This window comes from Lonchura striata, chromosome 18 (genome assembly GCF_046129695.1).
Source record: "Lonchura striata isolate bLonStr1 chromosome 18, bLonStr1.mat, whole genome shotgun sequence".
Lineage (NCBI taxonomy): Eukaryota > Metazoa > Chordata > Aves > Passeriformes > Estrildidae > Lonchura > Lonchura striata.
This window is the reverse complement of record NC_134620.1, coordinates 4,497,379-4,511,961: the sequence shown is the minus strand read 5'-3', so window position 1 is coordinate 4,511,961 and position 14,583 is coordinate 4,497,379. Positions and strand designations below refer to the sequence as shown.

At 44.3% G+C, this 14,583-nt stretch overlaps 1 protein-coding gene across 1 annotated transcript; it reads left to right on the top strand.

The window, feature by feature from the left end:
* Positions 1–9,140: 9,140 nt before the first annotated feature.
* On the top strand, positions 9,141–14,556 carry DRG1 (developmentally regulated GTP binding protein 1). Its single transcript, XM_021549964.3, has 9 exons — positions 9,141–9,248; positions 9,424–9,547; positions 10,323–10,498; positions 10,897–10,966; positions 11,518–11,687; positions 12,422–12,552; positions 12,738–12,905; positions 13,849–13,971; positions 14,441–14,556. The coding sequence occupies exons 1-9, from the start codon at positions 9,207–9,209 to the stop codon at positions 14,538–14,540; spliced, it is 1,104 nt and encodes a 367-aa protein (XP_021405639.1). The 5' UTR covers positions 9,141–9,206; the 3' UTR covers positions 14,541–14,556.
* Positions 14,557–14,583: the final 27 nt, after the last annotated feature.

The window sequence follows — 14,583 nt, the reverse complement described above, 5'->3', positions numbered from 1 at the left end:
AAGACCCCCACCCTATTCACAGAGACCCCCCCTCCAGCCAGTCGGGCTCCCCCCCTGCCCCCCCGCTTCCTGCCCCCCTCCCTCCCCGCATCCGCCAATGCAAGAGCAGCCAGAGCCAGCAGGCCGGCCCCCACCCCGCCCGCCCGCGGGGGCTGGGGGCTGCAGTCTCCCCCTTCCCCAGCACCGATCCTCCAATGCCGAGCCGGCAGCGAGGCCCCCCCCTCCGCGGCTCGTGGGGGTGGTGGGGCTGCGCTCGCCCCCTCCCCCAAATATCCGGGCTGCAGCTCGCCCCCGAGACCCCCCTCCCACTGGAGAGAGGAGGAGGGGCCGGCGGGGGGGCTGCAGGCAACCTTCCCCCCTCCCCAGGCGCGATTCGTCCAATGCAAACCCTCCCGGAGCTGCAGAGGCGCAGAGCGGCCCCCGCTCCTCGGCTCGCCTGAGGAGAGCCGATCCCAGAGGGGCCAGGGGCTGCAGCGCAGACCGGCCTCCCCCCGGTCTTTCATTGCATTTCTCACCCCCACCCCCCGTACACGATCAACTCTCAGCCTCGCTAGAAGAGCGAAGCGCCGGCATTGTGGGGGAGGGAAGGGGTACAGCGGGAATTCTTCCAGTGCGAAAATGCCCTCCCCTTGGGAGCTGTTGGGAGGAACGGTACCCGCGGGCCGGGGGCTGCGGGAGGCACGGGCACCTCAGAGCCCCGAGCGCGTCCATGTTGGGGAAAGCGCTGCCCGCGGAGCCCCTCCCGCGCACCCGGGGTTCCCACGGCGCCCGGAGCGCCCCGCGCCCCAGCGCGGCGAGGCTCCCGCTCCCTCAAGTTACCCTTCCCCGGCCCAGGTTAAACGCTCCAAAAGGCACTGCCGAATGCACTGCGCAGGGTTGTCTGGACTGTCCTAGTGCTGAATCTTCCCTGTGTGCTCGAGGTCTCTTTATGAAGAGCTGCTATTTCAACATCATCGTTATTCATTTGCATCTGAAATCTGCTTTCTGTCTTAGAGAGGAATTTTTCTCTACTTTTGAAAAAACATCTCCCCCCCGCCCCCCCCCCCCATCACACACACACATACCCCAAACAGAGTTCTTTGTTTTGTTAAAGACAACGCTTGGAAAAAAGTGTTCAAGGACACTTTTTTGCATTTGTAACATCAAGCCTAATTAAGAATGCTCGGACCACCTATTCACGATCTAATATTGTCACTTAAACTATTCTGCGGAAAATAGTGAGCTTGGCGCATGTGAGGGCATCACAAACTCAGAGCCTTCCAAAAGCTCCAACCCAGCACTTGAATAGTGGTGGAACTGAAAAAGCATTCTGGGTACTGATGTGCAAATGAGTGCACCAAGCTTCCAACTTTCAAAATATTACGTTAACACTTAAGGCCACACAGTGCCCTCAGCCTGTACACCAGATTTCTTATGCTTTCCATAGGAACTGTTTGTCTCTACTGCAGTCAGAATATTACCAGTAACTTTTTTACTGCACTTCGTGTGCACACACCCTGATATGAACATATACTTTGAGAAATTCGACGTGGAGTGGTAGCAATGCTGACTAACCCAGCTTAAATACACTCTATTATATAGATAACATAGTGCTTGTGTTCTCTTAAATCTGTGTGTCACAGACACACACAAGTTGTACTTGCTATAGTGAAGAAAATGATCATGTTTGACTCACTAGCCAGGCTGCAAGCACAGCCAGCCACGGAGCAGTTAAAGAATCTGGAATTTGCTTATCTTTCCTAGTGGCTTTGGACAGTTGTGTGCCTTTCCCCCAGTGGTTTATTAATTTGCTTTCTTTTAGCCCCCAGCCTCCTGACATGGTTCCTGCTTCCTATTTCAGTTCCCTCCTCGCCTGTTCTTTGTCTCTCCTCTAGGCAGGGGGAGGGGGGTCCTGCCTCTCTCAGAACACTTTCCTCAGAACTTTCTCCAGTTGCCACGGAATGATCTGGTTTCAGCTTCCAGCCCTCCTGCTTAAAAGGCACCATCCCACACACCCTGCCTGTTTCTCTGGGTAAAAGCTAAAAAAACCCAAAAGCATGGCTGTTTCTTGGCAAGTGACCCACTCACACTTGCCACGAGGATGCCAGATCAGCACACTGGGAGCTCACACTCCGAATAGTTGCTGGATGCTCGTTCAACATGACCATCAGCACCTTGCAGTCCTGGGTGATCACAAGGGTACCGACAGAACCCTTTGCCTTGGTTCCTCAGCACTTGCCATGGCAGTGGCTGTAGCTCTCCTCTTGGTACTTACAGTCTTTCTACACTGGCTTATTGCACCCTACAGCTCCACCAGCACACTTAAAGGACTGCTGCTTAGAATGTTTTCTGGTCCCAAACTTACCCTGTCTCAGAATACAAGACTATCGAAGTAGTCACTCAACTAGCATTTGTTAAAACATTGCCAAATTTCTTCTGAAAATGAACAGGTTCTAAACACACTGAGCAAAAATTTGGCTCATCACTATGAACAGACTTGTAAGATGAAGTTCCCTAAATTTAATGTGATGACTAAATGGCATTTCTCCATACATAACTGTGTAAGCAAACAGGAATGATTACCTTTGAACTCAATTACCATCACAACTAGCAAGTTACTTTTAAAACACAAAGTTCCAGATAATGTGGAAGAAAATTTTAAATTTCAGTTTTTTGAAATTTATGTTTTCTATATCCAATATATCCTCTCCTTTTTAGATGATACCTATTCTATATTCTGCACTGGAATGTGCTGAACTTCTTTTGAATCCATCCCTCTTTTAAATAAAGGCATTTTCTTCAGCTACTTTATTCAGCTTCTCACTATTTCCTGTCTCACTTCTGCTCAAGGGAATTCCTGAGGTGTCCCTAAATGTTTTGCAGCTGCCTGGTGCTTGCTGAAACACTTTGATTGGTATTTCAATAGTATTAGTAATCTCCTTTTCTCCAAACATGTGTGTACCATTTGGGACTCCACATTGTACCATTGCTCGCTTCACTGCAGATCAATTGCTACTGGCCTTACTCAGAAGTGCAGACCTTAAATTGGTGTGCAAATATAGGAGGTAACAAAAGACTGTTACAGTTGAATCTGTTCAAACATATTTGGGTATACGTTAATTAGAGTTGAGTCATACCTATTTGTTCAACACTTTCAACTTGTGAATCTGTGCAGGTCTTGAGGCTACTGAAATTTTTCAGAATAGTCCCATTATTATACTCTTTAAGAAGGTTAGTCACTATTTCACAGGGATTATAATATTAGCAGAGACATTTGTGCATGGCACTTGTGCCAACTAATCAGTCATATGAACCATTTCTTTTCCATGCGTGTTCCACAGAAATACACAACACTGAACAGTTTGTGGCACACTTGCAATTTCAGTGAGTAGCTGTCAGTTTTTCTGAGCTTTCACCTATATTTTAATTAACTGCTACTGATATAACAAGCAATTAATTCAGCATTCATTACTTATTAGGTTGATTATTACTTAAATTTAGTTTTTAAAGCTTGCTTAGTTTATTATTAGGAATCATCCCATGAGAATGCCAACCCTAGCAGCAAGGATTCTCAGACCTGGAGACAGCAGAGTTTCCTCTGTAACCCAGACTTGGGTTTAGTGATTTGTCAGCTTTCTTCTCTACAAATAGATGAAAGTTCTTTAAAAATATCCAGCACCCTCACAAAACCGACAGCAATAGGGTATATGACGCTCTGGAAAGTACACAGAAAGACTTTCTGTGTGAGAAAACAGCACTGTTTGGTTTTCCTCTTTTTGATCACTCTCCTCACTGCACTCATGTGCTGTGTACTGTGTGTTGCATGGCAGTCCACGACAAAGTGTGGGGAGCGGATGTTAAACTATACAACTTTTAGTTGTTATACTGATTTTACACATTCTTGGAAGCCAACCTTTTGATACTTAATCTCGTTTTTGTTCCCCTCATTTCTTCAGTCTGCTCAGTTTAACATATTCTAGATTGCCTGAAACCAAAAGCAACCTGACCCATTCAAAGCAAGATTGCCACATCTAGGGATCTGTGCAACGTGGAAATACAACCTAGGATTACATCTCCTTGACTCCCAGTGAATTAGGCATTCATGCCTACCTAAGCAAACCTGACAGACAACTTTTTCTCCTAAAGCATACATTAGAATACAATCCTAAATATGCAATGCAAGCACAAAGGTTTGGTATTTACAGATTAACAGCTAAACTACGTGCTTTTCCCCAGGAAAACTCCTACCTAGATAACAAGTAAACTGGCATTAAAAAAAGCTAATCCTAGAAGACAACTAGGAACAGCTACATCTTTACATTTTACAACATTCAAAAGAGACACAACTTTCTGTCTGTTGGCTGAAGAGTTAATTAAGATGTGAATTGCATCAACTCTCAGTCACTTCACCTCAGGCAATCAGTATTATGAGTCCATTGAAGATTCAACACTATGGATTTAAAAACTCTTACCTTTTGATAGAGCATTTTCAAAATATCTTTCCTCCAAACAGGCATGAAGCTGGCCCCAAGTCAAATCATTATAGCTCATTATAGATTTGTCTCCTCTTTAGCATGAGCAGTTCTTCTCTGAAATACAATGATAGGGTTAATTAGCAGCCAGTTCTAAATCAAAATACAGTTCATAGGGTAAATTTGCAAAACTGTAAAAATTGAATAAAACCAAACATCAAAACTGAACAAAAACCCACAGAAAAACCACCTTAAAATGAACCAATTCTTTATATGCCTTAAGTTGCAGTTACCCTTTTTCATGAGGAAACTCTGGCAGGTTGGTTACAGTGTCATACCTATAATTCTTAAAATCATAAGTACTCAGATTGCCATTACCATTTGATACTAATTATTTTTCACTGGGTGGGTGATCGTTTCTGAGAGGATATGAAATTTCAAGATCCTTGCTTCACTTGAAATCATGATTTCATTTCCTCTCTGTCATCTTCTCCCCACTTTCTGAAATCCTGCAGAAATCCCACCACTAATCTAGAAATGCAGTCTGCAGCAAGCCCACAAACACACAGCATCAGCTGATTGCCAGTATAGTCTGCAGCTTCTGGCATGAGGTGAATTACCAAAACCACAAGGGTTGTACTACCAGAGTAGCTCTTAAGCTAAAATGACCTTCTCAGTGCACTGTGAATAAACTTGATATCCACAAGTATTTGAGATATTTATTAGAATATAAAGAGGAGAAAAAACCCTCAAAACTGTCTAGGTGAGCACTCACTGCTTATTTTTAACAAGGTACTTTATGTGATTTTAATGAAGCATACATGAGTTATCACAATTAATTTCATACTCACAGTATTTACCATGTATTGTACTATGATAAATTTCACATGGCTATCCAAAACACTTACAAGCCTCTTGTCAATATACTTTGTTTGCATCTCACTATCTCATGTAAGTAAAACTCTTACTCAAGCTAAAATACTAGTTGTTTTAAAAAGAATTTCAGAGTTTAATCCATAATGAAGTAGCTTATTTTAAATGGATAGTTTGACATAAAACCTAAATGCATTAGCTCCTAAGCTCTCCTAGGAAAGTGAGCTATAGTTACCATACTTGCAGGGCAATGCTATGGAAACATGAAAGTTTCAATCATTCTGTGGCAATTGCACATTCCTCTTGTGCAAAAATAAAACTGAGGCACAAGTAAAGGAAAAGACTTGCTCAAGATCAGTATCAGCAAGACTGAAGTGTGTAGAAAATGAATTTCTGAAACCCATTTTTCTACAGCCCACCATCATTCAGAACTTGCTGATGAGGTATGTGCCATTTCAGTCACATTCCTGTCACTGTAGCTTGGTGAAACAAACACTCCTGGTTTTTCCCAATCATTGATTCCATACTGTATCCTGTTCCTTAAGTGTTTGATGAGACAGCCTTTATGTATGATGCAGTCTTTGTCCACCTGCTGAATACCTTTTAGTAAATTGCTTTCCTTATCTTATTAAGAACATTACAAGAGAAGTGCTGAGGGGATATACTTCAGGTTTATCAATTAGTCATTCATACAACTGAGTGATCATTTGTGAGTTTAATTCCAGAGCTGAACCTTCATTTTCTGTCATCTGACATAGGCAATTGGTCCCAGGAGAGATTGACTGTTGTGCAAGTTACAGCCTTTGGAAGTATTCCCTCTGCTGCACTTAATTTAGATTTCCTAAATTGAATGATTGCAATTTAAAAAACACACATATATGTTTTAATAAAAAATATGGCAATTCACATACTCCATCTTCTATCAGTGCCCACTATAAAGCTCAATTAACCTTTTGAGCAGATCTCAGTCTCTTGCATCTCCTTTCATTTGCTCTCTGGTTCTACTGGGGGCTTTTATCTCTTCTGACATTATATCCAATTTTCTATTAATAATTTCCTTGATTTTTCCCTTCTCTGACTGACTTTTGTTTTCTTTTTCTTTAATAAGGTTTTAGCATTTGCACTCTATTTTCTAGTTTTGACTGCAGTCCTCAGGGGACATAATTTATCCATTCCCAGTCACCCACCCTTCAGTTATTTTTCCAGCTGTTGCATCTTATTTCCTATGGTCAGAACCACCCTGTTCTCTAAGCACCATATCACATAAAACACCTTTATATTAAAAAATTCACAGCAGTACTCACAATAAATACGTTACTCTGTTTACAACCTGGAAACAATCTCTGTTGGACATACGTTTCTGAAGCTTAAAAGATGGTGCTGTTATAAATGAATATAAACTACTTCAAATATCCAAACCAATTAGAAAGTGTTAATTTGGCTACCAAAAATGAAACTAATTATCTTTATTAATTAAATTCTTTCTCCCTTCAGGTAATTAAGGACAATACTCAACACTGAAAGAAGTTTTTAGGTGCCTAAATTCCTTGTATCCTTTGCTTGAGTAACTTTCTGAAAAAAAAAAACAATTTAAGAGCTTCCTGAGCAGCTGTATGTTAAGAACACTATGGAAACATAAACCAGGAACACAAAAACCAGCCAGTAACTAAATTTTCACACCATGTACTTTACTGACATCTTTGTTCATTCAGCCCCCACTTTGAAAAATAGTTTTAAGTTAGACTCAATTTATGAGATTTGGAGTGAGTTTATAAGAACAGCTAGCAGTAAGTTCTGAGGTTAACCATGATCTACTGCACAAAAGAGGGGAGGTCTAAAATCCTGATTCAGAATCTGTATTTTTCTCAATGTTTTTCCTTTTACTAAAAAGAGCCACAAATGTAGACTGATTGTATGGCTGAATTCAGTTGAGGCATAGACAAGTTCAACTCCATCTGAAGTAAATAGGAAAAAATTTATGCCAGGGTCAACTCTCCATCCCATGTTGGAAAAAGATTTTGTTCACAAGAAATAATTAGAAAGCCATGAACAAATATACAGAGGGTAGGTGCATTTATATTTACCCTAGCTTAGCTGAACTAACATTACCAGGAATAGCAATTCCACTTTATTTGAAATTCTATTTTAGTAAGCTCTGTATAAGTTTATATTAATGACAGTTCCTACTATAGAGTTGATGACAATAAAGGCTGCTTTCTTGATCAAAATGAGACAAAAAGGGAAATGCGGAGGCAGAGACCACATATAGCAATGTGGTTCCCATTACACTAGCACTCTTTTTCCCCTTTTCACTGTAATTAGAGAAGATTTAATGATTCCATAAAAATTCTATCACCAAAACTGTTCTAAGGTTAGTTCAATTTTGTCAGTTGTAACATACTCAGAATTGTCTGACAATGTGGCAGGTGTGTCTCTAAGTGCTCACACTACAGGCCCAGGAGAGTGTATTTTTGGCTTTTTTTTTTTCCCCTAAAGTTAAGTTTTACATTTAGATACAATCTATAGAAACAGACATTGCAATAAGTTGAGATAGAAGAGCCTTCCTGGAAAGGATACTGGACAGAAAGATTTCTACAAATATTCGAATTTAGACAAAATATGACATGGAAATAAACTTGGAAAACAATGTCCTGAACAATTATTAAATTGTATTTTCTTGTCATAAAAATACTTTTAACTTGAAATCAAATTGTTTGGCTTCTTGTGAAACAGCCTAACACTGGAAATACTTGGCATTTTAAAGTTTGAAGGGGCCTTAAAAAAATCCTCTCTCTAATTACCCTGCATTCAGTGCAGAGTTACAGATGTCCCTGGGGCAAAGTGGAGCGGTCAGGGCTCAGCTGAAAGGAGCCGTGAGAAAGCTCCGGCATGAAGTCCCGGCGTGACAAAGCACCAGCTCGGGAAGGCTCCGCCGCGGGCAGTGCGGCAGCGCCGCGCCACAGAGACACACCTGGCGGGGAGCAGAGCGGGCTGCGGCCGGAGCGGGGAGGCTGGTCCGGTTTAACCCCGGGAAGGGCACACGCCACCTCCCCTCGCGGGCAGCGAGACCCCCGCTCCTCTCGCACCTGCGGGGCCGCTGCCTCAGCGCACAGCTCCCCTCGCTCCGTCCTGTCTCACAGCCCAGCACCCGCCGCCTCGCGCCGGCTTCTCTGGGCGCCGCAGCCCGGCTGCCGCTCACGGCCAAGCGCCTCAGGCTCGCCAGCACCGCCCCGGGCCCGGCAGGGCTCTGGCACACCCGGCTCCCGCCGCCCCGCAGCCGCCCCAGCCGCGCTCTGCCTCGGTTACATCTCACGGACACGGGCAGACACACGGGTCTCACACACACACATCACACGTACACGGACCCCACACAGATCCCAGAGATACATGAATCGCTCTCACCCACACGGGATCTCACAGGCGCGCGATCCCTCTCACACGGGTCTCTCACACACATGGATGTTACAGAGCCACAGATCTCTCACACACACGGATCCCTCACACACATGGATGTCACAGGGACACGGATCTCTCGCATACACACGGATCCCTCGCACACACACGGAGGTCACAGGCACACGGGTCTCTCGCATACGCACGGATCCCTCACACACACGGATCTCACACTCGGACACCTCTCCCTCACACTCGCCCCTCACAGCGTTGCCCGCTGTTTCTGAGGCGGCGCGCGCTCTGCACACGGCCCAGGGGGCGCTGCGCCGCCTCCCCTCAGGGCAGCGCGCGAAGCCGGCGGCGCGCGCCGCGCGCCCTTTCTCGCCCGCCGTCTCTCGCGAGAGGTCGCAGGCGCGTGCGCGGCCGCGGGCGGCGCGCGGGCAGCGGCGGCGCTGAGGGGCGGCCGGGCGGGTCCGGCCCGGCGGCGCCATGAGCGGCACCCTGGCCAAGATCGCGGAGATTGAGGCGGAGGTACCGCACCGCCGCCCTCCGCCTCCCGCGGGGCGGGCCGGGCACGGGGCGCCGAGCGGGGCGGACGCGGCGCTCGGGAGGGGGAGGGGTGGCGGGGCCCTGTCCGCAGGCGTCGCGCAGGGGCCGAGGGCGGCAGAGCCCTGCCGTGTGAGCCCTCGGTCCTGTGCCCTTGCAGATGGCCCGGACGCAGAAGAACAAGGCCACCGCCCACCACCTGGGGCTGCTGAAGGCCCGCCTGGCCAAGCTGCGCCGGGAGCTCATCACCCCCAAGGGCGGCGGCGGCGGCGGCCCCGGCGAAGGTGCGTGGTCCGTGCGGGAGCTGCCGAAGTGCGGGAGGTGCGACGGAAGTCGAGCTAACTGGGGGGCTCTTGTCCCACAAATCCTGTCAGATTATCTGCTAAACAGTCATAGAATCACAACAGCGTTTGGGTTGGAAGGGACCGTAATGAATATTTCGTTCTACTCCCCGTCATGGCGGGGACACCTTCCAGTAGATCAGGAGCCCTATTTAACCTGGCCTTGCACACTTGCAGGGATGGGGCAGCCACAGCTTCTCTGGGCAACCTGCTCTGTCCTTGCTTTCTCTAGTCCTACCCGGTACAGGACCTCTAACCATGATTTGTGGTTCTACCTAGGGCTATGGGCTGGAGCACTTCCTGAAGTGTAGATGAAAGTGCTTTTGTATTTTGGCTCGTACAATCGGCAGAAATCTTAAGGTTTTTACGTGAAGATGCACCTTTGCAGCAGCCACCTGTTTTTATATATAAAGGTGTGAATTTCCTAAGCTGCAGTGCTTAAAGGGAGTGCTCTATTTACATTGAACTCAAACAAAGACCACTGTGAAGCTTTGCAGCCAAGATTTTATTAGGCAGGTACATGTAATGGAATATTACAGAGTGGTGCAAGGCAATAAAGATTGTGAACAATGTGTTTCCCACCCTCATCCTTCTTCTAGGAAAGCTAACTTGGCTTTTGCTCAGGCAATATTAAAAATAACAGTGTCTCTACTGTCCAGAACATTAGCAGATAGAAAATGTCAATCATTAGACAAATATTTCTACTCCTTATTTGCAGGTTTTGATGTTGCAAAGACAGGTGATGCCCGCATTGGGTTTGTGGGCTTTCCATCGGTGGGAAAATCCACTCTTCTGAGTAATCTTGCTGGTGTGTACTCTGAAGTGGCAGCCTATGAGTTCACCACACTGACTACTGTGCCTGGAGTCATTAGGTACAAAGGAGCAAAGATCCAGGTGAGATCTTGTCTGTGAGGGTAGGATGGGCTATACAGATGCTGTGCTGTTAGGGTTGAGTGGTCTGGCCTGACATTAGCAGGTTAGAAGTGATGTGTAAAAGTGCTTGAGAATACCTTGGGAATGTTTCCATGAGGTATGGATTCTTCCCTGCTTTTTACTTTGCTCTGGGAAGAAGTTCCTGTGGTAGTTCTAATTATTCCCTGTGAGTTAATCTGTTCTACTGGACTGGTAGGGCACATGGGCTAATACAAGATACAACAATCAGATGGGAAACAGTCTTGTCATACTCTGCTCAGATTTGCAGTAGAGTCAGCTGGTTTAGAAGGGTAAAAGTAGGATTGATTTAATGAAGAATACTTTTCTCATGTGATACTTTCCTTCCTGTGATCAAACAGCTGCTTGATCTGCCAGGAATTATTGAAGGGGCCAAAGATGGTAAAGGCAGAGGACGGCAGGTCATTGCAGGTGAGTGTGTTAGAGCTGGAGACAGCAGCTAATCACTGGTTCCTTTAACACAGTACAGGAGAATGAAGGGTTCAGTCACTGTTCTGATGTCTTTAAAAAGCTGGATTGTTTGCTGGACTTGAGCTGTCTGCTGAGAAGCAGTAGCTACTTTCATATTGTTACTTTAAGTTCTGGCTTTGTGCACTGGTTGGGTTTTTGTTCTGCACTGACACTTCGGTGAAAGCACATTGCCAGTTTTGCAGGCAGATGTGATCCTGTCCTAAACAAGGCTGCTGTTTTTATTTCCTCACCCAGTCAATTGTCCTCGGTCTGGTGTCCGAATGGAGACAGGAAGATTTTTTCCACCCTCTGTCATTCTTCCAGCATGTAAAGATCTATCACTGCTTGGTCAGCACAATAGACTTCAGTCCTACACTGGTATTTAAAAATAACAATATGCTGGCCTTCAGGGTTTTGTAGTGTCATGAGTCCACCAAGCCATACTGTGGTTGTTTTGTCTCAGTTGTGTGAGCATGCTTTTTGAGAGGTGGCTTTCTTTTTCTGATTCTTAGTTGCTCGAACCTGTAATCTCATTCTGATTGTTCTGGACGTGCTGAAACCCCTTGGCCACAAGAAAATCATTGAGAATGAACTGGAGGGATTTGGAATTCGTCTGAATAGTAAGCCCCCCAATATTGGCTTTAAAAAAAAGGATAAAGGAGGCATTAACCTTACAGCCACAGTAAGTTGGAAGTTCTCTTTAACCAAAATTAAAAACAAAATTGCTTGAAGAAAGAGGCATTTGTAGTTGATGGTATGTCTGGGACTATGCTGTACTGTGACTTCTTAAGGAGCTGAACTGTGTGCAGTGCTGCAGTCATTAACTTTCCTTAGAGGCCATCCGCACCTCTCCTGGAGCATGAGCACTTCCTTACCCTCAAAACAGAGCCTCAGTTGCTTTCCACACATAACAAGTTTGAGATCCAAAGGAGAATGTGCAAAAAATGCCTCTTACCTGGTGGTTACAATGTTCTTCCCGTGAGGATTGCTCAGAGTTTCAGGCCTTGCAACCCATTTACCTGAATCTTTAGAAGCATAGAAATAACCAGAGATACCAAAAGTCACAACTCTGCACTCTAAGTACCTAAAGTGTAGTTGTCTGGGCTCTGAACTAGAAGATACTTGGGTTTGTGTTGCATCTGGTCCCAAACTGAAAGGAAGCACTGCTTCTGAAATGTTGGATTGTAGCTCTCAGTGGGACATTAATATAAATGAAGCTGTTAAGATTTAGGTCTGTTTTTCCTTCTCCTCAGGCCAGCTGTGGTGAAATGAGAGTCACGTCCAATAACTTAAAATGCAGCTATTCTTTCTAGTAATGTATATGCAGTGGTTGCTGGGTGACAGCAATGTTAATTGTAATACTTGATTTGGCTGTTAGCTCTGCCATTCCTTAACACTGTGTCTGTCTCTGTTCAGTGTCCTCAGAGCGAGCTGGATACTGAGACAGTGAAGAGCATCTTAGCAGAGTATAAAATCCACAATGCTGATGTCACCCTGCGCAGCGACGCCACTGCCGATGACCTGATTGACGTTGTGGAAGGAAACAGGTACTGTTGGCTCCCTGCAGTCTGCAGTACAAAGAAAAGAATTTTCCTTTGGGTTTGCTTCCCACAGCAGCTGAGCCAGCAATGTGGCATCAACATAGAGATATTTTCAAAAATATTTTTTTGTTGCAGTGAAGGTAGCAGCATGCTGCTGTCAGGTTGCTCTAACAATTTTTTTCTCTTTCCAGGGTTTACATCCCATGCATTTACGTCTTAAATAAAATTGACCAAATTTCCATTGAAGAACTAGATATCATTTACAAAGTACCCCACTGTGTACCAATATCTGCTCATCATCGCTGGAACTTTGATGATCTGCTGGAGAAAATCTGGGACTACTTGAAACTAGTCCGAATGTAAGTCAAAATTGCTGCTTTCTGTGGAGTTAAGCGCATGGCTGAGACTGAAAAAGGTCTCAGGAATGGATGAAGAATATTTTACAGTGCTTTTCTACCAACTGGTATTTGCTTTGTAACCCAGAAATTGTGTTCGTTTTAGCTGTTTTGTGATAGCCACAATGCTGTTTTGAATTGGTAGGGGAATGAAAGGATAACCTTGTGAAACCAAGACCAAAGCACATCTTAAAAAAAATTCATGAAAACATGGAACTCTAGACAAACTTAGTGGTAACACTGTGATTCCAGATGTAATCATCTTTTTAGTCTGTCATGGATGCAACTCTCTTGACAGAACTTAGTTCTTAATCTAGGATTTCAGATATTTTTAGTACACGTTATTCCAGGTTTACCTCATAATTCTTAGGCATTTTTGGATGAATTTATGAATGAATTTACTAATACTCATAATACAGTAATTGTTGTGTTTTAAATTTATATCTATCTTCTTGTAATAATATAGAATATATTGTGAAAAGGCATTTCACAATCCCCTGTATCTGTGGTCTAGGTATCTATGCTATAGACTTCATCAGGTGCCTTTTTTAATATATGTTGAGGTTTTCACAGAAAAAAAAAAAAAGGTAAGTTGGAACCATAATTAATATTAAAGATGTTATTTTCCAACAATTCTTGCCATCTGACTTTTTCTAAAGCACCTTCAGAAAGCTCACAAGTGAGAAACATTGGCAGTTAGAAGGGAGAGCCCACTGCGGCCACTGGCTGCCCAGATGCATTTTCAGCTTAGGTCCACCAAATGTTTTGCAGTGTATCCATTGTCACCACTGGAGTAGTGGGATGTGGCACACATGCTGGGGGTGACAGTGCAATCACTGATGAAATATCACAATGGGTTTGAAAAAGCAAGTTTTGGTATTGACTGATGGTTCCATCTGTGTTACAGCTACACAAAACCTAAAGGGCAGCTCCCAGACTACACCTCTCCTGTGGTACTACCTTACTGCAAGACCACAGTGGAGGATTTTTGCATGAAGATCCACAAAAATCTCATAAAAGACTTTAAATAGTAAGTATTATAATAAAAGAATATATAGAATAGAAAATAACTTGCCTTCAGAGATTTCATCCTCTTCTAAACCAGAAGGGAATGCCAGGACTTCTTTTTTTAATGTTAAATTGAATAAATCTGCCTAGAATAATCACACTTAATACTTCAGTTGCTGTATTTCATGTTCTCATGCTCTTTCCTACATAAATGTCCTCTGTGTACTTTTAAATTTTGCTATTTAAAAGTAGCACTAGGCACAGCATTGCAAAGCATTGTCCCATGCACTTGGGTACTCAGGACAACTTCAGGCTTTGTTCTGAGCTGCTTCTAACCCTGGTTCACACCAACTACTCAGCCAGGTACTTGTAGGAGAATAAAAATAGCTCTGAAGCATTGCTTTCTGTATTAGCTGTGTGACAGAAATAGCTGCTATTCTGCTTGCATATCATACTTCTAAGCCTTTTAAATTTGATTTTTCTTCTTTCAGTGCACTGGTCTGGGGTTCGTCTGTTAAACACAACCCTCAGAAAGTTGGAAAAGACCACACTCTTGAAGATGAGGATGTTATTCAGATTGTGAAGAAATAAAGTTATTCTTACATGGTTTGTTGCTGTGCCTGAAATTTTGTCA